The 27,898-nt window shown below is 36.0% G+C and overlaps 1 protein-coding gene and 1 long non-coding RNA gene across 7 annotated transcripts in view; one reads left to right on the top strand and one right to left on the bottom strand.

The window, feature by feature from the left end:
• LOC125681606 (triple functional domain protein-like) overlaps positions 1-27,898 on the top strand; it is a 153,560-nt gene that overhangs the window by 26,264 nt on the left and 99,398 nt on the right. For all 5 annotated transcript variants that reach the window (XM_048921768.2, XM_056154525.1, XM_048921766.2 and 2 more), the window contains exons 11-19: positions 3,609-3,740; positions 4,147-4,275; positions 4,950-5,051; positions 6,420-6,542; positions 17,616-17,807; positions 18,660-18,829; positions 22,528-22,586; positions 24,891-25,006; positions 27,586-27,747. In XM_048921768.2, coding sequence (XP_048777725.2) covers positions 3,609-3,740; positions 4,147-4,275; positions 4,950-5,051; positions 6,420-6,542; positions 17,616-17,807; positions 18,660-18,829; positions 22,528-22,586; positions 24,891-25,006; positions 27,586-27,747 — 1,185 coding nt within the window. The remainder of the gene's footprint in view (positions 1-3,608; positions 3,741-4,146; positions 4,276-4,949; positions 5,052-6,419; positions 6,543-17,615; positions 17,808-18,659; positions 18,830-22,527; positions 22,587-24,890; positions 25,007-27,585; positions 27,748-27,898) is intronic.
• Positions 8,003-20,438, bottom strand: LOC130051815 (uncharacterized). Of its 2 annotated transcripts, none has more exons than XR_008800074.1 (2): positions 19,765-20,438; positions 8,003-18,812 (listed from the first exon to the last, which is right to left on the bottom strand). It is a non-coding gene; the product is annotated as an uncharacterized LOC130051815 (long non-coding RNA). The 2 variants fall into 2 exon arrangements; XR_008800075.1 differs by having other exon boundaries at positions 20,327-20,438.

Genomic DNA, 27,898 nt, shown 5'->3' with positions numbered 1-27,898 from the left:
GACTATTAAGGGTGCGGCTGTATATGGAGAAGATAGTGATATTGTGGCATTTAGGATGAATAACAGAAGACAGATGACAAATGGACTAACTTGAGACAAACTTTAATCTTAAAAGCTCATTTAAACCTTTTGGTTCAGGTGAGCTGAAATAGATGCATTGATGATACATGCATAGAATATCCATTATCATCCCAAATCACTTTTCATTTTAATAACAATATTTACATTCAACAGTAATTTCCCCATTAAACTAACTTGCAAGCGTTGTGTTTTATTTCACAATAAGGGTTCTTGCATCCCTCCCCTTTCCTCCAACTAGAGAAAACAGGGATTTGTTCTGCACTAACAGAGCTCTTAAAGACCCAATTTTAAGCCACCTCCCTTAAAATTTACCAGGACAGAGATCAAAAACATACCACTTGTCAATCTAAAACGGGACAATAGCTCGGGCCTTGACTGACAGATTTAGCCAAGTGTGTCATCTGGGTATCCGAGATCGGAATGTGCTGATAGCAATTAACTACATGCTTATCAACCCCTTTCATCTACCGCCAAGATAATTTCGCAGCATTTTTAGCCCACCTGAGCTAAAAGCTCAAGTGAGCTTTTCTGATCGCCTGTTGTCCGTTATCTGTCTGTCTGTTTTTAAACTTTTATATGCCCATCAAAGATGGGACATATTATGGTATGGCGTTGTCCTTCCGTCTGTCTGTCTGGACCTTGTGGGCAGGAAACAGACCGAACCATAAGCTCCAGGGTTTTACAACTTGGTACATTTGATCACCATGATGAGAGGAAGATGTCTATTGTTTTTCAAAATCAAAGGTCAAGGTCATAGTATCTATTAGTAAGAAAACCTTGTAGGCAGGATACAGACCGAACTGTAAGCTCCAGGATATTACATCTTGGTGTATTTGATCACCATGATGAGAGGAAGATGCCTATTGATTTTCAAGGTCAAAGTCGCAGTATCACTTAGTAGGAAACCTTGTAGGCAGGATACAGACCAAACCATACTCTCTAATATATTGCAACTTGGTTCATTTGATCACCATGATGAGAGGAAGATGTTTATTATTTTTCAAGGTCAAAGGTAAAAGTCACAGTATCACGTAATAGGTAAACCTTGTAGGCTGTATGCAGACCGAACTGTTGAGGCTAGGACCATCAAACTTGGTACACATACACATTATGCCAAGTGAAAATATTACATAGACAGTACATGATTTGTCAGTTTTTACAATAGAAAGAAAGTATGTCACACCCTGATGATTGCTGATACTACCTGAAGTCAAGTTCTACAAACCATGGTGTAAGAAAAACACCCTATATTAGCTTTTCACGGGTGTATTATGTACTGTTGGTGGTACTCTTGTTACATTTTCGACTTCTTCTCCAGAACCACTGGGCCAGTTTCAACCAATCTTGGCAAAAAGCATCCTTGGGTGAAGGGCTTTCAAGTTTTAGGCCATGTCCCCTTTAAAGGGGAGATAATCATAAAAATGCAAAAATAGGTTATCTTCTCAAGAACCACTGGACCAGAAGAGGTGAAATTTACATGAAAGCTGCCTGACATAGTACAGATTTAAGTTTGTTAAAATCATGGTAGGATGGGGCCACAGTAGGGGATCAAAGTATTACATACAAATATATAGGGGAAATCTTTAAAAATCTTCTTCTCAAGAACCATTGGGCCAGAGAAGTTTACATCTACATGAAAGCTTCTGGACATAGTGCAGGTTCAAGTCTGTAAAAATCATGAGCTCCAGGAGTAGGTTGGGGCCCCAAAGTTTTACATGCGAATATATATGGAAAATCTTTTAGTATGGGCCAAGGTAACTCAGGTGAACGATGTGGCCCATGGGCCTCTTGTTTAGAATTATGAGTCAATAATTACCTGAACTAAATATTTGAATATTAGAAACAAAATCAGTCAGATCCATAATTGTATCCCAAAGAAAATGTCAAAAATCACGGTACAACTTTCGGAAGAGAATATGAGCAGTTCCCGAAGTAACAGCATTAGCTTCCGTGCATAATGTCCTAATTCCTCCTCATACGTCATTAATAGAATTCCCAGATTTCCTCTGTTGGCCATGTGTTCTCACAGAGAACAGACAGTCTTGGTGGCATGATCAACCAAAAATTGCATCCCACAAGAACAGAAAATCTTTAAACTTTTGGACAATGCTTTGCCATCGAGCCTGGATTGTCAAACGATTCCTTGATAGAAAATACAGAGCCATACAAATGGATATTGGACAAAAGCAATTTGTATGGCAGACCTATGGAATAAAGCAAGAAATAATCCCTAACTGTAATTTGTCAGATCAGGGAATGATTGTCAAATTCAGCTAGGAAAATTACGGATATTTAATTTGATAATGAATGAATTTGTAATCTGCCGATAGCTAATGTTCTCAAACTAATTATACACGAAATCAAATAAAATATGTAATTTTTTTAAGATTAAATTTATGATTCAAAGATAGATTTAATCTTATTCCTCAATCATGGACAGGTAGATTTTTAACACATTATATTTCCTGTGTATTTCTCTGTGTGTAGCATTAACACCTAGGTAGGCCTTGGTCACTCCAGGTAAATAAAATCTGTTTGGATTAAGCTCCGCCTACTTTTTCAGTAACTATATGGTAATGAAATTGGTCCTTAATGTTACAGAACTGTTCAGAACTGATATTGAGTAGGCTGAGCTATCAATTTCACATATTTTTTCCAGCATAAGCAGTAAATTTCAAAATTTTAAGCATTTTGTTTGAAAAATGAAAACATTTACAAATGATTGTTTTTGACATCTTTTGATCAAAATAAAAGGAAATGTGAAGACAAATGATCATAATACATTTTTCAGTTTGTCTGCAAACTGTACCTGGTCATTAGCACAATAGATGTCAATAAATAATCCTCATTGCTAGATTTATGTGTCATTTGATACACACACAGAGTGATTAGTGCCATTCTTCATTATACATAATTGCATGCCAAGGTTTTTCTTCTGTAAAATGCTTATAATTAAGAGAAAAAGATCTATTTACTTGCTTGAAAAATTGTCAATACTGTAGGTTACAGTAAGTTGTGTATTACATGTAACTTTTAAAGTACTTGAATATGATGCCAAAAAAAAAATTATCAAGTTGAGTAATGTTATATTAGGATCAAGAACATTAAGATGGTAGTATTCAGGAAATCTGTGTAAGTGATACATACCAGGGTGTGCTAGGTTCTTAGATGGATAACATCACGTGAAATGAAATAGATCAAGCAGGATATATTATGTAATTAGAATGTACTTAGAACAGCCAGTGAGAAGTGGATACATTTCTACGTCCATTCATAAAAAACATGATTTCGAGGAAGAGTTTTTTTTTAAAAAAAAAAATTGCTTCCTTTGTTTGAAGACACCCAAATAAACTCTGATTCATTTCTTATAGTGTTTTCAATTTGTATTATTTTTGTGTTTTTTTCTTTTTCCAACAAATTTTATTTTAAACTATTGATATGAATTGCTAGAATGATTGGATTGAAATCTTGAAAATGAAATACACATTGCAATCTGAAGTAAATATGATTTGGTCCCTGTTTTTTAGTACTTGGCCCAGGTATCAGGGTGGAGACAGGCTTGTGAAGATGACCATCTACCGTCTGAAATTGAAGAGTTGGAAATGGCTCTACATCAGCACCAGAATCTGACAGAAGTCATTTCACAGTGTTATACCGATGTAAGTAGACCTAGGGAAATAACCCAATCACATTGAGAGATGGTGAAAGTTTTAAACATGTGCATGTCGTCTTCCTTCATAAAAGCTGTAAAGGCGGCATAAATGATAAGTATTTTTTCCCATGCTACTATTGATTTTTTTTCAAGAGGAGGAAATACTAATACAGTGTAATCTCTGTTGAGTAAATATCAGGATTTTGAATTTGAAAATCTTTGCATCTCAGAGAAATACTGTATTATTCAATTTTGATTAATGTTATTAAGTATTTTGTTAAAACTGTTCAAAAATCCATTTTGGGAAAATGTATCATGTGAAACAAAGGGATTAATATTATACAAAGTTATGTAACTTTAATGAGATTGTACCATCTGTTGCTCATCATTTTTGACCTTTTTTCAATTTGTAGGTTTGTCGAGATGGGAAACAGCTGTTGGAGACTTTACAGACACCAGTGACCTCTAGCAGCATCAACAGTATCACAGCCAAGGCAGACTACTCTGAGGCTTCAGGTCATGTGCTGGATGTCATTCATGATGTACGTTGATAATTTATGTCAGTTGCAATTTCTTTCACCAGATCTCATATTTTAAAGTGTCTTTCATGACTTTATAAGCATGGGGAACTACAATTTTTAAAAATTTGTATTTAGTATATGATATACTCAGAAGTGTGCTATTACACCTCCAATGTGTTCCGTTTCATTCTGTGCAAACCGTCCATCATTCTGTACGAATTGTTCACCATTCTGTGCAAATCATTCACTGTTCCATGCAAACCTTTCTGTGTAAGAATTGTTCTGTGTAAGATCAAGCCACGCCTACAGAAACCATGCAAGAATCATATTGTACTGCTCCATGCAAGTAGCACACGTTAGGGTCTGTACAAAAATAGAAATAGCTCAATTCTAAGTTGTTTGTATTATTGGAGTATATAAACAACAAAAACATGGTATAATATGCATGCTCAGCAGAGTTGATTTTCCAGATATTTTCCCCATGATACAAACATACTAGACGTTTATTTCTTTATATACATGTAGGTTGTTTAATGTCCAGTAGATAGGTCAGTGGTTTTATTGAGAAATAAAATACGTTGAAACAGCATAGATTTATTTGAAAATTTATTAATGACAAAACACTGATAAATTTGAATGTATATTATAAATTAATCTATTAGCATTTACATATGAATTTAATAACAAAAATGCAGGTTTTAGCCCACCAGAGACACTTAGAACAAATGTGGCATTCTAAGCGGGTAAAACTTCACCAGAGATTGGGCCTGAGGTTGTTTCAGCAGGATGTTAAACAGGTAACTAATGCGTATCAACACTTTACATATTTCGGTACAAAGTTCTTGTACAGAGAATAAATCAGTCATGAACATGTACAGGAAGTTTACAACCAAAGTAAAGAGTTCTGTGTATTTTTATATGCCCGTCTTTAGATGGGAGGTATTATGGTATGGCGATCATGTATGTCCGTCCGTCTGGCTTCATGTCCGGCTCATAACTTAAGTACATGTACTATGAGACCTAGAATCATCAAACTTTTTCAGCTCATACATGGGGGGAGGGGGGGGGGGGGGGGGGGCACGCTTTAAAGTTAGGTCTCTGTGACCTTTGATTAAAATGATATGGCCAATCCTGTCCGACTCATAACTGGACAATTATTTGGTCTAGAATCATCAAACTTGGTCAGTTATTGCATCTTAAGAAAAAAGTGTGTCGTGCTTTAAATCAAGGTCACTGTGACCTATAAATAAGATGATATGGCCATATTTGACATAGTCCTTTTTTGGGCTCATGTAGATAAAGGAAATTGTCTCATGAGAATAAAGCAATTTAATCTATCTGTCCAATTAAGATTCCATTAGCCCCTTGGTGTTTCAGAGTTCAGCTGGAGATTCAAAGATCATTTTGATAAGAGTTAAATTAACATCTGTCTAGATAAAGATTAATTAATAAGTATGATCTTTGTACAACCCAACATAAGTAAATTATAGCATTAGAAAGAAATAATCTAAGATATATAAAATGAAAACATATTTTGGAATATTTCTGTAGTTGTTTGAACAATTTAAGGGATATATTGACAAGTCAATTGCAATGTGCGATAGACACATTTCAAGGAATAATCTTGTTGATTTTTTTTTTTTTTTTTTTATCTTTTATTTAATTCAATAGCAACAAATATATAAATAATTCATCAACATAATGCAATTTCATGCAATAAAGTTTACAATAGTGAGATTGGATTGTCAAGTCATACTATTCATAAATACACACACACACACACACACACACAAAAACACTATTATTTATCACATGAAAGGCTACCCTTGTTTACCTGTAAGGCACACTTACAGGTAAATAATCTTGATTTTACCTCAGGCCTAAAAACAGATATTGGTGCAAACTTTGCACCAATTAAGGTTAACATGATTTTGTGTCATGCACTTTTATCTGTTTATAATGAATAAACATCCAATGAGTGTATCATGTACCATTGTGGTGCACTTTATTTTTATTTTAGTAAAACAGAATTTTAGTAGAAGCAGTGTCCTGATAATATTGATAAACACTTAGTATGCTTGTAAATAATTGCACTTCCTCATTATTTATACATTTACTCATAAAAGGAAATGTTTGAGTAAATGGAAATGTTTTATTGAAATCAGGTCATAGATTGGCTGGAAAATCATGGGGATGTCTTTCTGAAGAAAAATACTTCAATTGGTCGAAGTTTACAGAGAAGTAAAGCCTTACAGAAGAGTCACCAGCACTTTGAGACAGTTGCTAAAGTAAGAGTGATTTTCAAAGTGTTACTTTTCATTATGATGTTTTATTGTAATAATTGAACTTTTAGTTCACCTGAGTGGGAGGCTGAAGTGAACTACTTTGATCAAAGAACAATGTGCACATAAGCAGGGGTCGAAATTAACTTTTTCTACCACAGGCTAATTTTAGCATGTGGATAAAATATCCACAGGCTAAAAATTAAAACCTACAAGCTAAAATAAAAATAATGAAGCAGTGCTCTTTTTTCATATGTCTTTTTTAAATCTGATTTTCCCCATCATTACTGAGCCTAGTGGGTCAACAGGCATCGTTTGGACAGGACAGTAAGTTACGCAAGTTATATGGTGCAATGTTTAGGTCTCTTGATTATCGCACCTCTAATCCACAACCTGTTTACCGCAGGTCTAGATCCAGTCTTTCAATTTCATGCCACATCAGGGTTTTCTCTAATGATTTTTCAAAGCGAATCCCGGACTCATGGTTTTATAAGCAGCACGATCACGAACCCCAAGAACTTTTTTGCTAATCGTCTACGCGGTGAGCAGTGCACTCGTGGCAACCCGACCTCAATATGACAATAAATTCATTTAGATAGGACATTCTAATGAATCTGATAAAAATTACTACCGGAAGACTTGGTAAAACATTCTCCGTTTTTTTTTTTTAGATAAATGAATAACAAAAACTTCATACTTGGAATTCAATTTAATCACTCCTATAGGTGAACAGGTCTATATTTTCATCATAATGCGATGTCCAACCTCTAAACCATTTGTTTGACTCCGAGTTTCTTTAAAAAATCATAAAAGACAAATCCGGATAGAAACGGTTGTTGAAATCGGTCTTTGATGTAAGCGTTTGTATGATTCAGAGTGCAAGTTTAAGAAAAGCGAATAGCGCATCACCGTATAAAACAGATACGATACGATCATAGTTTGTAAATCACCACTCGCTAAGATTTTCATGTGTCCACTATTTTTACTCGCTATTTTTCAAATGTACTCGCATTTTGCGAGTATTTCTCGCTAATTTCGAGCCCTGACATAAGGCTGTATTTGGCACTGAATTTTTAAAAAAATCAAAGTTGATGATTTTCAATTTTTGGCATACAGAATATTTAGGAAGTTCATTGTGATTGAAAATCTATTATTGACATAATTTTGACAGTAGTTTATACTTTATGATGTCACAAAGTGCAAAATTATAGCTATTTTTCAAATTTGATTTAAAGCAGCCAAAAAAAGTATAAATTAATTTTTTTAAATTGTGTGATTTAGTATTTGTACAAGCTGATTGATAGAACTGGTTTTGATACTTATTGCAGTTGAACTTCTCCAAACCGGTCTCTCTGAAAACAGGTCCTACCTAAATATCAGCTGATTTTTAACAACATACACAATGTTTCTCAATAATATATATAAGTTTTTTTTGGACATACCACATATAATTCACTCGCATTCTATTTCATTTGTTAAAAAATTCTTGGGGTATATTACCATGTCTGTTTTAGAGTTAGAATATTTTGATAGTTCTAGGTTGTTGTTGTTGTCGGTTCCTTCTTATTTCCATGCAGAATTACGGGTACTGTCCACAGTAGTGGGCCTCCTTCCAGGTATCTGGCTGGGTGCACGCATGGCAGATCTCCATTTTTTCCGGTCATGAGGGTTGGCAGTAGAGAGCTTCCATTCTTTACGATCTTTCTCCGTCAGCTCTCTCCATTATAGCATTGACTGAACAACTCTACGCCTACCAGGAACTTGTATGTTGAGAGCGCACTTGACTGCACTGCTAGATCTGACAACATGGCCATACCAGTTGAGTCTCCTTTCTCTTAAGATGAAGTCGAGGTCATCGATGCCAGCCGCCCCAGCAATTCAGTTGAACCTACATTGGCCATATCTTCAGGCTTGATGTTGCAGATCTGTCTTATCATGACCCTGTCATTGCGCTGTAGGTGATGAAGATTTGGCTTTGTCAGTGCCCAGGTCTGACTGGCATGGAGCATAGTGCTCCGTATGCAGATGTTATACACTCGACCACGGGTCTTGTACAACAGGTGGCGTGATGTCTGGACTGGTAGCAGCTCCTTGAACTTCTTCCAAGCAGTCTTCACGCACGTAGTGGTCGCAAGGTCACAGCCACCAGCTGTGGAAAGCATGTCTCCCGAGTTAGCAGAAGGAACCTACAACCTCCAACTTGTCCAGACCAACTTTGATATCACTCTGTGGCTTGCCGTCAAGAGGGCGAGCCGTTCCCCCGCATCTTTAGCATCTAAAGTCAGGGTCCACAGACAGGTGCTTGAGCCAACTGCATTTCTTGTGCACCCAGTGCTTGCATCCATTGCAGAAAATACTATTGCTGCCTACACCTGTACAACAGACAGCACATGGGAAGCTGCCTGAGTCCTGAAGTAGGTCAAGACCTGTACCGCAGATCATGATCTTGGTTTTGCCCGCATTCACTCTCAGTCCTTTCCTTTCCTTAGCTTCTTTCCAAGTCAGGAGCCTCTTGACACATTCATCCAATGAGTCAGTAATGATAACCAGGTCATCTGCATACAGATCCTCCCAGGGAACATCGGTGCGAAATTCGCGTGAAAAAGCCTCGAGTACGATGATGAAAAGTAGAGGGCTGAGTACTGACCCCTGATGGACTTCGACCTTAACAACAAACTCCTCACAGTAGCCATCACCAACACGAACACAGCTACGAGCATTTGCACACATCCCCTGCACCAGATGCACAATCCACTCTTCCACACCAAGTTTTCGCAGTGCTCACCAGATCACCTTCCAGGGGACACGGTCAAATGCCTTTTCGAGGTCCACGAACGCCATATAGAGCCATTTGTTTACTGCAAGATATTTCTTGCAGCTGCCGAACAACAAATATTGCGTCAGTTGTACCTCTGCCAGGGACGAAGCCAAACTGGGAGTCATCGCTCCTGTCAAGTTGTTGCAAGTAAAAAATGTATAAAGTCAGCTCTTATGTATTATAGTAGGTTGTATAATTGTAGCAAAGAAGGAGAGAGAATTCTTTGGAACAATCCAGTATTGTACCTGGGACCATTACATTACTAGATAGGTGATCTAACCACTGAGTTACCCATGGTAATATTACCTAGGTTGATATACAAAGTATGGTAATATTACTACAATGAAAGGTGAAGATAACAATACAATATAAAATTTAAACCTCTTTCAGAAATCATACAAGAATTTCTCATATCGCGGAGATGAAAAAATAATTTTAGAGAAAATGGCAGAAACGTTGCGTTCATTTATGTCCTTAACCCTTTCTCTACCGTCACATTTTAGAGGTTTTTAAAGACTAAATGACAATATTTTTACATCGATTTAAATCTGCATGTACCACGATTTGGGGTAGGCATATGACATATAATTTTGTTAGAAATTGGACAGGAAACAATTTCTTATAAAGTTTGTCAATGTATCCCATGACCTCAAAGAAGTCTGCGGGGTCAAAGGTCATATAAGTGCACATTTTTGCAATCTTTTTTCTCTGAAATATATATATTACGACCCCGCTTACTAGATTAGAGTCAAAAATAGGAAATTCTAAATGTATGAGCCGATGTGCCTTTTAAAATACTACAAAAACATCACAATCAAATTAATCAATTTTATTGACAAACAAATATTTTTGGTTGCTAAGTAACAACACTCATGGTATAATTTTAACCATAATTTGCCTTTCTGCATCCATTCGACACAATTTAAACATAATTACATTGCATGATGATTAGTAAATGTCACATTATTTTAAAAATATAATCTTTAAATAGATCTTAATCATTTTAAAAGGTTTTGAACAAAAAATATGATGAAGAGAATTAAGGTCAAAGGTCATAAAATGAAAAATTCGTACTTTATATACATATCCATCATTTTCTTATAATGTGACGTTTTGCCATTATGTTCCACTAAGTAGAATAAATATTGCAACATTAAAACAAAGAAAGTCAAACCGCATGGCACCAAACAACAGTGCTGAAACTACACACTTGGCATACTGGGAAAATCAGATGATAAGTTTACTATTTATTGTGAGAATTCCACAAGTACACTACTTGGTAGACTAGGATGGACATACATATATGTAAACTTTTGGGTGAATTGGCGTTAGGCCAGGTTGTTATGAAGAAATTCAAATTGCAGGTCGGGAGGGGTGTCCAGAGTGTCAATCAAAGTATGAGGGCAAACCAGTGGCCTTGTGAGAGCACAAGAGCCAGCATCCCAGACAGACACTTATCTGGGATCGAAAGGAACCGCCTGATCTGCTTACCCTGTTCCAGCAAGATAGCCCCACCCCCCACCCCCCCACCCCCCCCGGTTATGTGCAGCAGTACCTCCCCTGGTACTCCGGATGAGGTCTCCCCTCTATTACCAAGAGGTGGAGAGAGTACCAAGACTGCAATGATGTCCTGTGTAGCCCCAATTAACTTATTTACTTTTTGCTTTGTACCACTATATACATGTGTCACATTATGCCCTCAGTCTTTGTATGACAGATGGGGTTGGAACAACAGGCCAGATCAGACGGCCACTTTACTCAATTATACCCCAAGACCTTCCCCCTTTAAGTAACAATGCGATGGAAAAGGCAGTAGCTTGGACTGTAATATCTGCATAACCTGCCACTCTTAAGCACATTCCTGTCAGTTACCCCTTTTCTGATGAAATGTTGCAAGTCCTGAAAGCACAGTAAATGATAGAGAGTCACAATCTGCTTCTCCACCAAGACCTGAATGATTGTGGCCAATTGGTGTAATATCTGAAAAGAGAAACTGGCAGCAGATTACTGGTCCAAATTGGATTTACTAAGGGAGTGGAATTGGCAAAGAGTACGTGATTGGTCTGATAAATAGGTTTGATAGGGTAGGGCGATGTTGAGCTACAATGACGGACTGACACGCGAGTTCTGAATGACCATGTGTGAAGAAACACTTTGAGGAAATGAACGGTGTTAGATGAGAACAGAAAGCTTTGGACTGGGAACGGAACACAGAATGGTACCCCTTTAATTCTTCTGTTTCATTCAGTCCAGCAGCTGGCCGTTTTAGAGAAGTTCACTGTACATATTTTGATATTTTTCCTGTAGATTCTATAGAGAATACCCATACTCTTACTTAGCCATAAAAGCACACACTGTAAATGCCTAGGGCAGTGCTTCCCTATGTCTTCTGGTACTTACTGGACATTTGGTCCAGTAATGGTAGAGATATTACTGGACCAAATCACATTTTACCAGACCCAAATTTTATAGGCAAATTAATCCCCTATTGTGGCTCCACCCTACCCTTGGGGGCCATGATTTTGACAAACTTGAATTTACATTATATCAGGAAGCTTAAAATTTCATGTAAATTTGAACTTTCTGGCCCAGTGGTTCTTGAGAAGATTTTTAAACATGTTCCCTATATATTCCCATGTAAAACTTTGATCCCCTATTGTCGCCATACCCTACCCCCGGGGGCCATGATTTTAACAAACTTGAATCTGCACTATGTCAGGAAGCTTTCATATAATTTTGAACTTTCTGGCCCAGACTTCGGAATAGCATCGGCAACAGGCATGTACTTTATTAGCCCAAGCATTTCACTTCAGATTCGTCAGTGGAGTAAATTTTACCAACCACACTTACTAGTGTTCAACACTAGTGTTATGAAATACACGTTTTTTTTTAAACTCGAGCAACTCGCGTTTACAACTCAAATTCAAAATGTTCAATCAAACGTGCCCATGTTGCTCAAGTACTTCTTGATCAGAGTATAGTTTAAACGCTATATTTACCTGTTATTTATTACCTAATTCAAACGCTTCAAAGACGTCTGTAGTTTCATGGAATATTGCTCAATTGTATTATCACCCTCTTGGGGGAATTGAAGATGATTGCAAGTTTGATAGATATTTGAGTTAAACGTAAACACGTTTTCTGTTTGCAATGACTAAAGAACAGAATAAATCTTGGGACATGCTGGTAAAAATTGAAAATTTATCTAATCATGTATTTCATTGAAGAAAAAAAATTATCGGACACTTGGTCCGGTCAATAACTGATAATGTTCAGACCAAAGCAAAAATTACCAGACATTTGCCAATGTCCAAAGGACCTTCGGAATCACTGCTAGGGACTATTTTAATTCACTTGAGATTATATATTTTTTAATTCATTGATTGTGACATTAGTCTGTGTACAAATAATGATGGACATAACACTTTATCAGCTACCCCAAAAAATGTAATTGAATGTGCACTTCTAGAATTAGAATGTGTATTTCTAGAATTAGAATGTGCACTTCTAGAATTAGAATGTGTACTTCTAGAATTAGAATGTGTACTTCTAGAATTAAAATGTGTACTTCTAGAATTAGAATGTGTATTTCTAGAATTAGAATGCGCCAGGGTTCCAACTTCGACTAAATACCTTAGGGGCCAAGTGGGCCCTGAATAAGAAATCATTTTAGTCCACATGAAATATTAGTAGCCCACACATATGAATAACATGGTTTTTTTTACAAGAAAAAAGAAGCATTGGGTCACATTGCAATTTATTTAAAAATTAGAATATCAATATTTAAATTTTGTTTCCATTTCTGTAATTGTTTCAAACACCACTCTCTCGCTCATTTCCACTCTCATTTTGTTAACCTAGCAAAAATATCAAGAGTTCATGAACCTCTGACTTCAACACACGCTTCTTCAGACTTTTTATGCGATTTCAAAAGTTCTCAGCTTTAGAATGCTGTCAAGTTTATAACCCGGGCAAGGTGTCATGATGATTGGACCTGTCGTGCCATGTTTTGTACACACAGCACATGCCATCCCCTTTTCGCCGTCATCGAACCATATTCTCCCCTTCTTTCCACTTTGGTAAAAACAGGTGCTTTCTTTTCATTTGAAGTAACCCTTGCGTTGTTCAACTTCTGGTTTATGTTTTGAAAGGTTTGATACCCCAGGAATATCTCGCAAAGTGGCAAAATCTCAACCAGAAATTGAACTTCATAATACGACTTGGATCGGTCGGAAAGAAAAATGTTGATCCGACAATTACGGTCACCAAGTGGGCGAGGAGAACGGAAATTTGGGGTGCCCACAAGCAAAGTGTAGTCACCAATGTGAGTGGGCGAGTAGTAATTGGAACCCTGATGTGAACTTCTAGAATTAGAATGTGCATGTCTAGAATTAAAATGTACGTGCACGTCTAAAATTAGAAGTGCACAATTTAAAAAATATTTAATAAACAAGTTATTGACTGAATATTGGGAAATATGCCTGCCCTCAGTCGTTTCATGAAAGTGGACCATTCAAGCTCTGTCCACTTTACTGCACAACAACCATGGGCAGGCATATTGCCTAATATTCAGCCAATAATCTATGATTAATAAACATTATATAGTTTTTGGATTGAGGGCTATTCTCATATTCAAATTCTTTGTAATATGTCAAATTACAGTATTTTCCCATAAAGATCAAGAACTTTACTCTTTCATTGATAAACTCTGTTGAGGAAAGTTTTATAGATTATAAACATACTGTATGAAGTTATCACTTTATAATATATGATTAATATTAGGCACAAGCCAGGATTGTTCAAAACAGAAATTAGTAAAACCATTTTATGAATGGCAGTATTTCTTTGACCATCATCTGTTGTAGTTAACTTTTCACATTTTCAACTTTTCAAGAACCATGGAAGTAATTTCAACCAAACTTGCTACAAAACTGATTCAGAAATAGTAGAAATAGGGAGGAGTGTTTAAAAAATCTTCTGATGAAGAACCACTGGAACAGAACAGCCAAAACTTGTGCATGTATTGAGAAGCTTCTATAGATCTATATACCTGTAATAAAGATTCAAGTTTGTTCAAACCATGAGCACTGGGGTGAGGATGGGGTCACAAAAGGGATTCAAAATTCTTTTCAAATCTTCTCTAGAACCACAGGGGTTTAGTATGTCAAACTGATAAGAAAGCATCTTCCTGTAGTATAGATTCGGATTTGTTTACACTATGACCGTTGGTGCCAAGACGGAACAATTAAGTGGAATTAAAATTTTTAGGTAGGATTATGGATGTATGAGAAAATTCTGTCAAAAATTTCTCAAAACCCACTAGAATACAATGTCAAGTAATATGGAGTTCTCATGTAGTTTATCCTCCTGGGGTGTAGATGGGGGACAGGAGGGGCTTAAAATTTTACAGAGGAGTATATAGGAAAATTATTTTTAAAATCATCTCAGAAAAACTCGGGAATTTAATTTGTCATATTGATGTGCAAGCATCGATCCCCATAAAGGGTTCATTGAAGTTTGATCACACCTTGACCTTCGGGACCAATGGCTGCAATAGGGGTTTTATGAAAATTTTCGTCTTGGGAAGGACAAGGGTAAAATGAGCATACAAGGATTCTCATGTTGTGTTCACATTGTGGCCCTTAGAGACCGGATAGGGCCACAAGAGGGGGTCAAAGCTTTACTTGGGAACATGAATGTACAGGAACATTCATTGAAAATTTTCTCTCAAGAACAGCAAGGATACACTAGGAAGGATTTTAAATTTTGAGTACTTATGTAGTGTGGATTTAAGCATGTTCACACCATGAACTTTTTTCATCGGAATATGTAAGAAATCCTTCTCAAGAACTGCAAGAGTACAGTTTAGTACAAATAAGTAAGCATCATTTGCATATGACGTAAATTGAAGTTCATCACACCATGATCCCTGGTTCATTCTTGACTAATTATACCCCCCACAACAAATTGGGGGTTGGGGGGTTGGTTACTGGAATCGGGTTGTTCGTCTGTAGACGCAATGGTTTCCGGGCTCTAAAGCATTATCCTTTACACCTACATTCACCATATCATACATATGGACTACCCATGGGACGAAGGTGTTCCCTATCGATTTTGGGGTCAAAAGGTCAGAGGTCAAGCACACTGGACATCGAAGTAGCAATATTGTTTCAAGGCTCTGAAGCATTATCCTTTACACCTACATTCACCATATCATACATATGGACTACCCATGGGATGAAGGTGTTCCCTATCGATTTTGGGGTCAAAAGGTCAGAGGTCAAGCACACTGGACATCGAAGTAGCAATATTGTTTCAAGGCTCTGAAGCATTATCCTTTACACCTACATTCACCATATCATACATATGGACTACCCATGGGACGAAGACGTTCCCTATCGATTTTGGGGTTAAAAGGTCAGAGGTCAAGCACACTGGATATCGAAGTAGCAATATTGTTTCAGGGCTCTAAAGCGTTATCCTTTCCACCTACAGTCACCATGTCATACATATTGACTACCCATGGAACGAAGATGTTCCCTATTGAATTTGGGGTCAAAAGGTCGAGCACACTGGACATTGAAGTAGCAACATGGTTTCCAGGCTCTAAAGCGTTATCCTTTCCACCTACAGTCGCCATATATTACACATATGGACTACCCATGGGACGAAGATGTTCCCTATTGAATTTGAGGGTCAAAAGGTCAAGTGCACTGGACATCGAAGTAGCAATATGGTTTCTGGGCTCTAAAGTGTTATCCTTTCCACCTACAGTCACCATATCATACTTCTGGACTACCCATGGGACGAAGATGTTTCCTATCAATTTTGGGGTCAAAAGGTCAAGCACACTCGTAGAGAAGAGTCTACCCAAGGTTTTGTCATACCCTTTCTTTTTTACACTCGGGGAAAGAGGTAATTTATACCTATTAACAACACCCTTTGGGAGATTGGGGTAGGGGGGTATTCTTTTAGTGAGCAGTACCACTTGTTTAACTCTTGGACACTTTTGGATAGCCTTATTAATATAGTGTACACATTGCACGCCTTCTTCACACATGGTCAGAAAGAAAACTAATGGCATCAATAAGTTATAACATCAAGTTCATTGACTGTAGATATAAGAGTAAGTATGTGAATATCACACTAAATTCATTATGCTAGATCATGTGTAAAACACTAAAGTTAGATATGTACAGATCCAAGAAGTGATGGAAAATAGCATGTGGTATGCTAATAAGACAGTCACATGGTCAGCTAATAAGACAGTCACATGGTCAGACTTGGCTTTTTTCAGAATGAAAGTGGGTAAAAAGGCAGGTTGTCTTTTGAAACTATTTTCATTTATATCTCTGCAACTGTATTTTTTATATCATGCTGGATTTGATATAGAGTTTTTGTTCATTTTATTCATAGAATATACCATATCATTTTATTCATAGAATACAATATTATTGATATTTTAATCAAAATCTAACATAAATAGTGTTAAATCTAGGATCTAGAGAGGGCACACACATCATATGCTCAAAAGGGCACTTTTCGTCGCGGCAAGACAATTTCAGGACACTTTCATTATGTCATACTATGATAGTAATAAAATAATAATTTAGCCTCTTTAAAAGTTAATACCTGCTACCTTGATTTTAAACTTTTCAATCAACCTTGTGAAATAAAGAACCATTGTTTATATTAACAAATATTTTTAAAAAAATTATAGAGAAAAAAGGGCATGTTGCAATTAAAAAGGGCATGGCGCCAGCCAAAAAGGGCATGGCGCAACGCCATGCTAGTTTGCTTTAGATTAAACACTAATAAATATTAGAGCATATCTACCTTTAAGATTAAAAGTAAACTTAGAATTTAATCTTCATGACTAGTTGCATGTTATATCCCAATACAACTGAAAAAATTATGTCATTCAATATGTAACATATATGGTACCATGAAGTTGAAATAGATATAAATAAACACATACAAATCTGCAGAGTTGCCTATATAGCCATGTAGCCTTATAACTGAAAATGTAAATCTGTGCACAAGGGACTCCACACACAAAAATCCTGTAATGGTACCCCCCCACACAAAAATCCTGTAATGGTACCCCCCCACACAAAAATCCTGTAATGTACCATTATCTATTAGACTGATAAATTTTATATGAAAAGTAATTTCAAACTAGGTCTTTGACAACACTTTAATTCAGGAAACGATGAAATGACTTTGGCTGACATTAATGATATTTTTTTGTTCTTTCTTAGAATACTATAACCAATGCAGACAAGCTGTTGTCAGCAGCAGATGAACTTGCCCACACTGGAGAATGTGACCCCAAGGAAATCTACCGAGAGGCCCAGGATTTACAGCAGAGAATGGGCAATTTCCTGACTGCCCTAGAGCGGCGCAAGGCCACCATCCAAATGGCTGTAGACTTTTATACACATGTTCATGAGGTGTGTTCTGTTGATTAAAAGGCAAATATGCTACTTTTGCACTACATTATGAAGAAGTACTGTACCCTTGTTGTAAGAATTTTATGTTTGTGTTATTCAATACAAGTTGAGATGGAAATATGAGTAGATTTTATCATTATATGTAGCTCAGATTTTCTGATCTCTAGCCTAGTGGTTATAAGGTCATTCGCTTAGCAACTGTGAGGCTCAGTTCTTGATTCTAGCTCCCGGTGCCGTATTAAACCTGAGACATTTAACATAGGTAGTTACTGTTCCTTCACCAAGAAGTGAAAGTCACAGGTCAGGCAGATATGACATTAAAAATGGAGGTCCCATGCCATAATAGGTAATAAAGAACCTTCACTGCTGTGGCCCTGAGCACCATGCTTAGGTCAAAATTTGTGGCACTTCACTCAAGTTGGTGATGTTTCTACATGATTGAAAAATTCTCAGATAGGGCGTGAAACAACTTACAAATAAAACCAACTTGAGTCAATCGGTTATAAAAATGAAGAATATTGTACGATTGTTAGTTTTCTAGGGAGTTTTCATTGATTTTGTGGGATAGGCATATCCTCCAATAGCAAGAGAAATTCAGCTATAGTAAAATTAACAAATCTTCAATAACGATAAAATCCTCGATAACATGTTTATGTTTTTCAAGCCATGAACAATTTTGTACCATAAAAATTAATGATTCTGCAGTAATTACTACAATTCTTTGAAATCTTCAGTACTTTACCTTGATGAATCCAACTCTGATATGTTGGATGAATGCAAACAATGACGAATAAGATTTAATTGACGCTACGGGTGTATGTTTGAAAGCACTAAACTGGTTCCCTCTTTCAGTTGACTTCGTGGTTGGAGGACCTGCAGCAGGAGTTACATAGTTCTGAGATCGCTGACACTGTAGAGGGCGCCGAACAACTACTGGACCAATTTAACCAGCAAAGGGAAATAACTATAGAATCAGCCATAAACACTGTCAGTGAGGGAGAAAATCTGTTAGAAGAAATAAGGTAAAGCATCTAAAGATTTGTTAGATGGTTAAGGGATAAGGTATATAAGTTACTGTTACAGTAGTGTTTCAGAGTAGTGTTTCAGCTAGTTGTCTGATGAGTGTTTGTTTCCCACAAATCAGAAGTCAGGAACATCATAATTTCAGCTGCTTTACCAATCTTTGTGTGTAATTTCCATTCTGTAAATCTGAACTAAGCGAGATTTCCATACTGTTTCAAGAGAGTATTCCTAGGAAGTGGGAGTTGACATGAAGCAACAATTCTTAAAGATTTCAGATTTTATGTTATGGTGTGTGTATGTACGTGTATGTACAAACATGCTGTACTTCATCTCTGAGACAATGCATGAGTTATCCATCTTTATTTGAGATAACTAGAACTGATAGCATTTGTTAAGTGGAAGCTTAATGAATGTGTCTTTTGTAGTAAACAATCGACCGAAATTAAACTGGTGGAATTGATTTTGAAGAAGTAGTGATCAAGTCTCCTTTGATTTTAACGGAGCACATGGAGGAGACATTTATGTCTGAAGTGTTTTACACTTGGTATAAAAGAAATAGCATTCCAGACCCTGAGATTCCATCTTCTCCAAATCTTATCAGATAACAATTTATGTGCATTGTTTTCTATAGAGCATTTTACCAAAATGAAAATGTCAACAATGCAGAAATAAATGCATATTTCTCCTGTTAGATCTAAGAAACAGTAGAGGGCACTTAAGAAAAACAAAATGTTATAAATCTATGGTAGTCTGTATATATGCGAGTGTCGTCTTTTGAAGTGATCAGTTAGAATAAAAGATTAAAGTTTAGTGGGGATGATGAGCCAATTAGTAGCCTCAAATCATAATAATTTGCAACATTTTCTCCCAATTAATCCACAGAAATGCAATCTTTCTGTCAACACAAAGAATCGATTGTAGTAAATTTGCTTACTCTGTTGAAGCTATTCAGTGCACTGGCAGCTTGGAAGAATTTCAAGAAAAATCCAGTGTTTGATCCTGGATGCTGTTCAAAATTCCTGCTGTGTAAATGAACTTTTTCCAGTTATGAGGGAAGGGGGACTTTGCTGTGTTTTACATGCATGGCTGTTGTGTATACAATTAATGTGTGTGTGATTAGTCAAAGCTGACACAGTTAATAGATACAAAAACATGTACTGACATCCTCCATATGATTTTTGAGACATACTTGAAAGTAAACAGAAACTTTTTATGAGTAGATTTGTCTCTCTGATGATCCCTTGATCTAGATCTGCTAAAGGGTAATGATTAGATGTATAACTAATGGATGCTTAGAGGCTTGTGTTTATTGGTCGTTATTTACATGTACACATGTTTGGCAAAGTTATCTGTTGGTGGGAGGTAGACATTTAATTTAATTTACTAGAACAATAACTATTAAAAGTGACTGTAGATCTTATTAGCTTTTAAAAATGAATAAATGGACAGCCGCCATACTAATAAACTTAGAAATTGTTTGTTTTAAAATCCTTTACCTTTTGGTTGAAATTATCTATCCAAGATCTATACCTTGATACCGATAAAAAACAAATTACAATGGAGAGAGAAAAAAGAGAGATTGCATAATACATAGATAGAGCATTCCCTAAAATTGATAAGAGATGCATGTACAGAGTTCAATAGCAGGTTACACCCACTGAAAGGAAGGGATTCTCATCTCAGGCTTAAATTTTGTATTCTGCTTGACATATTATACTAGACTGCCTATTGTTATGTATCTGAACACTGACAGCTCATGCCAGGTGTGAACCAGCAGACTCTCTCCTACACAAGTTGTGTAATAAATGAGTTTTTTGTAGAAATACCAGTAGATAAGAGATTAAATAAATAGGTGGGGCTTTGATAAGTTATTGCTTTCAAAGTCTCTCAATTCATTCCCTAACAGATATGACCTGTTGCACTATGCATGTGCAAAAAATTTGATATCTCTAGATTACATGTATGTAGGCTTGGTGATATGAGCTGTACCCACTTTGCAGTATTAGATATCAATTTATTCACGATACTAGAGATGAAACTACACAATAAAAAGTTTCTGATACTTCATCATCTGTCTGACCAATGACCCAATTGGCAAAAAAATTTAACTGATCTTCTGGTAAATTTTTAAAAATTATTATTTCTGGTATTAGGCAGATTTGAATTAGAATAAGAATTATTCATAGACATTAAGCCTGTAGGAATGCAAATAATTAAAAGTTAATCAGATTAATTTGTTTAGTGACCCTAATGATGTTTTAAAGTACTGTACTTGTAAGGGATCTGCTGCAAGATATGTGTAAGATTTAAGAATTTTCTCGTGTGCACTTCAGGTTTTAGTACTGTTATGAAAAATAGTAAATCTGGCTTTATCCGTGTTATACGGAGAAGAGGGACTATCCTTGCTTCAGTTTTGTTTGTTTTTCCAATTTTGAGACCTATCAAGAATATAGGATTTGACTTATTGGAAAACTTACTCATTGTGTAGTACAGTAGAGAAGCAGATTGAAACTGATCTGTAATGATTAGACGATTATAAGCAGACCATTATAACATTTCGTGATTAATCAAATTCTTTTGGAGGAGAGGGTTTTCTAGTAGACAGCTGTGTGTGTATATTGATTTCTGAGAAGGGAAATACTGTTTCATTTCTCTGAGACCTGTGCTGTGTTTTTGTTGTGTGTATGACTTTGATAATTATATTCTGAACTGATGGAGGGTGTGCACATGCTTTGCTAATATAATACAAATGACACTTGTGTGTCATTATGTTATGGAAGTCCCGTGATGGTTACATAGGATTAAAAAGAATGTGATACCGTCCAGAGGATTTTGTGTATTTGTGTGGTATGATATTCTCTTGGAAGTATTTAAGAAAAGAGATGTCGTTACGCCTGGCCATTTATTGGGTTTAACTGGCCCTGCCATTTATTGTGTACATGTTATGATAATAAAAGTGGTGGGATGTTATATCTATTCTGGCAGAGCTGGTGATTATAAGAGTATGTAGCAAGAGTAATTGCATGTTGTAATCATTGGGAAAAAATCACATACTTTTTGTCAAGTGCTAGAAGTATATCACGGAAAAGGAAATTAGTCATCCAGCTCAATATTCGTTGGTGTCCGATGGTGTGTGAGGAAAACGAGGACACATCTGTGCAGAGTTTCTTGTGTGCTAAGTGTGTTTTTGGAAGAAGTGCTTCAAGACAGGGATAGTTTTTATGTAAACATTGCTAGGTATTTTGTTGGATGTCACATACGCAAAGAGTTCTGTAATTCTTGAAAAGTGTAGTGGAAAATGAAGAGAGATATTATGGAATAGAAGGTGACTTTTTTCTGTGATTTGTTGATGTAAACATTCCACAATGCCATCTAACATTCCTGTCCAGCGGAGGCGATCAGGGTCCGATTCTGAAGGGGTGGCAGAGCGGCAGAGACGTTCGTGGAGGGCATCATGGCGACATTCCTGGGCCCCTGGACCCTCTCAGAGAAGGGTTAATTTTGCCCAGTGGCGAAGCAAACTCTTTGATAAAATGCCCGACCAAACTTTTGATATTACTGTGATGCAAATATTTAGCTTTGTGCTACTGATTTTAATTATTATGACCAGGATTCTTCGATTTGTGGCTGTTGTGTGCATATTTATATGGATAAAACTTATGAAAGTCTGTGAATGTATTGTTTACATTTTTCGTAGGGTATTTAGTGCTGAACCTGACAAAATTAACCAGAATGCGGATTATACTCATATTGAAGGTAAGTGACATTTTTTGGACATAAAATTCAACAATTTTTTCATGTTTTCAAGTTACCAACTTGTGACCATTGACAGTCCACTTTGATATCTGTTTTGCAAATGCTTGTGCAGCTTTAAGGAATACACACATAAGAATAGGAAAGGTGTGATTCAGTGAGTGAAAATCATATTTTTTAACTATATGAATCTTATAACATTATATTCACATCTTCAAACTTGACCCAATTTCCCATTCAACAGCCTCGACCTTTCATGTTGACCAGAGTTCACAATGTATTATCTAGTAAGCATCTGTGGTAAGGATTGATGAGAAAGAGGGATGTCTGTTTATAATGACACTTTAAAGGTCATCATTTCAATCCAATTACATTGTAACTAGTCCTTCATGTCACTGTAAACACTGATTTTCTATAGCCCAAGGTCCATGATGGTCTCTTTAATCAGAAACACTTTTTGAATTAGTCTTGTGGATAATCACCAGTTTGGTATAATCGTGAAATGTACTTGGTGATGTCCATTATTTACTGATATAATTATATATACAAGTGTTTATCTTTTCCTATGTACTTCAAAATGTGTATTGTTTCAAGTCTGTGTGTGACAAATATCTTGATCATTAGGTAGGTGATGTCAAACATAGATGTCAAGGTCACCCCCATTTTTTCCCCAGGTTCCCATAGAGCTAAGTTGTTTCGAATTAGTGGTTTTAATTGAAAAACTTCTGCTATAATAATGTTCTATGCTCTAATTCCTTTCAGATACACTTAAGTTTTCCAGCAGTGAATACCCCACATTTTTAACACATTTACTGTTGAAGTAAGACTCTCTGAAAAAGCATTCATTTACAATGCTGTTTGGATGCTGGGCTGAAATGAAAAAAAGAAAAGTAGATCAATGTTTTTCCTTGGTTTAATAAGTAATGTTTTCCAAAGATTGCATTGATGTGAAGCTTTGCTGTTCTGAATTTCAATGTCAGTGACTTATGATTGTTTGTTTTATTGGAGTTTTTTATATTTACTGACACTGTTTGTCATAATACATGTTCCTGTTATCTATACAGTTCAGAGGCTTGGGAGGGATGGTTATAAGGCTGTAGGAAAGTTTGACTCTATAGAGATTGAAAGGGGTTCAGTAGTCATTGTTATTTGGAAACATTAGGATTGCTCAAAATTGAAGTGATATTACTAAAGGGAAAAAATTACCAAGAACCATTTTTATGAAAGTCGGTGTTGTCCCTCTGTATGATGAAAACTGAATGTGATCAAGATGTGATATGTTATAAAGATAACAGGGTTCCAGGAAGTTTGACTGTAATAAGTCCATCTTGATTTCTGTATGGTTTCAGTACTTTCCATCCCAGTACATGCTGACAACAATTAGTTCTTTTCCATGCTATCTTTATGATATTAAATTAACTGCCGATCAATAGTTTGGGCCATTCTCCTGATAAAATGATATCGTTTTCCTGTTTGATTTAACGAGCAGGTAATCAATAAGTGAATATCATATGAAAGTCTAGCTGACATTGAGACATTCAATTTCAATATCATCTAATTAGTCTGCACTTCAAAGGGATTGTATTTAAGATATTTCATTTTCTTATGTTGTAAAGGTTTTCTCTATACGAAATGTGGGTGGTGAATTAAAAAATATCCACAGGGATGAATGAATGCCAAATGTGTAGCATTAAGGCAGCAGATATCTTTGGTGTTATGTAACCCAGTTTGGCAGGGTGCCTTTATTATGGGAACCTGCCTTTAATGACTTTAATGCAACAAAATCATTTGAGATAACTGTACCTTTCAGTGGGTAAGTGATAAAGAGATGAGTGACAAATTAATGGAATTCTGTCTGTACTATTAATCATACCTTACAAAATTCAATGCTGCTGTTATCTTCATTTAGAGATAAATATTTGTAAACAACCTCACATATTTCAGTATCTCGGTCAGTAATCTAAATATGCAATATAGTACATGTAACTGATAATCCAATTTTATTGTATTGGATTGGATGTAATCTTTCTCTTGTTATTCCAGATTATAACATGAACACTTCTGTAATGTTTCCTTAATACAATATCGATCAATGTTTGAATAAACATATTTCTGTGTTTTTACATTTGTTTAATACATTATGAAGTAAATTTGTCTAGAATTTTTCCAAGAAAACTTGTTGTGCACCACCTTGTCATAAATATTGTCCTACCAAGTTACATAACTAAGTGAACATCTGAAACAGTGCTTGCATGATTAAAGAAAGTATGAATGTTAGTGAATAAATGTGAATTGATTTCTCTGTAGGTGTCCTGAGACAGTTGAATGATAGTAGGACACAGCTGGAAGAATTATGGGCCAACAGAAAAATGAAGCTGGATCTTTGTCTGCAACTCAGGCTTTTCGAAAGAGATGCTTTGGAGGTATTGTACAACAATATTTGTATGTGAGAAGTATCTGCAAAATTGTGTCTAACCTGTAATCTGTCACTTGAGAATGTTTGTTGTGGCAAAGAGTGATTCTAGATTGTGACAAATAGTTACTGCAGATAAATTATAAACCAGATTTGTGAATAAATGTAGTTATAGCTAGTAGTTAGGTTATTGTAAGTACAGGCAGTATAGTTAATGGAACAGTTAATTAAGTTGTTCGTGTTGTACAGTTTTCAAAATCTTATTTGCATCCAAATTTTTGTCATTTAATCAACATCCAAAAAGAAAATGAGACATTAGAATACTTTTTGAGAGAATTTTTTTTTACATGAATAAACAAAAATGACCAAATTCTAGGTTTTTGCAGCTATTCACCTTTGATAGAAGGTCTTGTAGGACTATAAACATGCAGTGTGTACTCTTCTTATTGTTACAGGTACAGCCCTTTGCTTAGTTCCCAAAGCCATTTTCAGTTATTTGATTTCAATGTATTACTTGTTACTGGTAGTATTTTATGAAGAAACTTGCATGAAAACTATCAATTATTATGCTATTTGGTGCTGTTGGTTGACATATAACTAAGAAAATCATTTCGTTTGCAAGTGATCAGACTGGATGTTAAACAATTTTAACGGAGATATCTCTAAAGTAGAAATGGCTAAATTAGTTTATATGCCATATATGACTATAGAAAAAGTACCTGATAGTATTTTTATGTCTTCCTTACCCAGAAGTGGGACATATTGTTTTTAGCTTACCTGAGGTTAAAGCTCAAGTGAGCTTTTCTGATCACCTGTCATCCATTGTCTGTCTGTCCATCTGTAAACTTATCACATTTTCGACTTCTTCTCCAGAACCACTTGACAAATTTTAACCAAACGTGATAAAAAGCATCCTTGGGTGAAGGGGATTTAAGTTTGTTCAAATGAAGGGCAATGCCCCCTTCAAAGGGGAGGTAATCACAAAAATGCAAAAATAGGGTGGGGTCATTTAAAAATCTTCTGAAGAAGAACCAATGGACCATAAGAGCTGAAATTTACATGAAAGCTTTGTGACATAAAGTAAATTCAAGTTTGTTCAAATCATGACCGCCAGGGTTAGGCTGGGGCCACAAAAGGGGATCAAAGTTTTACATGTGAATGAATTGGGCAAATCTTTTTCTCAAGAACCACTGGGCCATAAGAGTGGAGATTTACCTGAAAGCTTCCTGACATAGAATAGATTCAAGTTTGTTCAGATCATGGCCTCAGGGGGTAGGGTTGGTCCACAAAACAAAAGAGGATCAAAGTTTTACATGCTGATATATAGGAAAATCTTCTCTAGAACCATTGGGTCAATTTCAATCAAACTTGGCACAAATCATCCTTGGGTGAAGGGGATTCAAGTTTGTTCAAATTAAGGGCAATGCCCTCTTCAAAGGGGAGATAATCACAAAAATGCAAAAATAGGGTGGGGTCATTTTAAAAATCTTCTGAAGAACCACTGAGCTAGAAGAGCTGAAATTTACATGAAAGCTGCATGACATAGTGCAAATTCAAGTTTGTTAAAACCATGAACCTCGGGATAGGATGGGGCCACAATAGAGTATCAAAGTTTTACATGCAAATATATAGGGAAATTTTTTGAATTTGTGCCAAGGTGACTCAGGTGAGCAGTATGGCCCATGGGCCTCTTGTGTGAATTCTTCCGCTTCTCATACAAAGTTTGTCTGAGCCATAACTTTTTGGTCTTTTGATATAGGCATTTGAAATTTGGCATGTGGTATACCATGATAAGACAGTGTCGCGTGTCATTTTTGATGAACTTTGACCTTGACATTTTATGTAAAGGTCAAATAATATAATTTTGGGGCTTTTTTTTTTGTCCAGACCATAACCTTTTTGTCTTTTGACATAGGCCTTTGATATATGGTATGTTGGTACTGTAAGTTTAATTTGCTGTCATATGTTCACAACATTGTTCCTTGGTTGAAATGCTTATACATATAGGGGACTGTTATGTACCGTTAACTCTTAATTTTCCACTTTAAAGATGATTCTTAAAAAATGTTTTAAAAACTATGGAAAATGGAAGGGGAGACATTAGTTTTAGCTAAAACAATTCTTCCTAGTGCTACTTTGTTTCATCACACAATAGACATATGTAAGGACTCCCATATTGCTTCCCATATCAACCCAAGACCCCAATCTCAGACTGAATACAGATAGTGGTAGATGGTTGACATGGGGTAAAATTATGGAAAAGGGTGTGTTTGATTTAGTATATTACATGCTCAGTAATGAGATACAGAAGAAAAATGAAGAAAGATAAACCAAAATGAAACAATTCTTAAACATGATAAGGATTCGTAGTGCATGTCTCTATATTTGGCATGTTTCTCATTGTGACATGGAAAGCACCTTTCTATTGATATCAAAATGAACACCATAAGAGAACCACACTTAAATATGAATTTGCTTGTCTTACCTACAATGTCAAGTATCAAGAAAATGTCCATTTATTGTCTGTAGACAGTATTCTTAGATTTAGCTAATATCATAATTGTAAGGTTGTGATTCTTTTTGTGGCAGGTATCCTCCCAGTTAGAACTTTGGGCAGAAGAACTCCAGCACCAGGATCTGATGTCAGATGGAGCCAAATCCGAACAGCAGCTCCAGATCCACAATGATAGTGTGCTGCACATGCAGAACTGTACGTACGATGTTCTCCAGCGGGGACAGGACATAATCCAGGTAAACTGAACTCTTATAATTATAAATGTTGCAATATAGGATACAGTGGATTGTATTTGTTAAATTCTTTGAAATTCCTAAAAGTACATGCATTGGTTTAGATACATGAGATTCTACACTTTATAAAAAAAGTTTTTTGTTAAGTTGGGTT

This window comes from Ostrea edulis, chromosome 2 (genome assembly GCF_947568905.1).
Source record: "Ostrea edulis chromosome 2, xbOstEdul1.1, whole genome shotgun sequence".
Classification (NCBI taxonomy): domain Eukaryota; kingdom Metazoa; phylum Mollusca; class Bivalvia; order Ostreida; family Ostreidae; genus Ostrea; species Ostrea edulis.
This window is presented reverse-complemented; position numbering and strand designations above follow the sequence as displayed.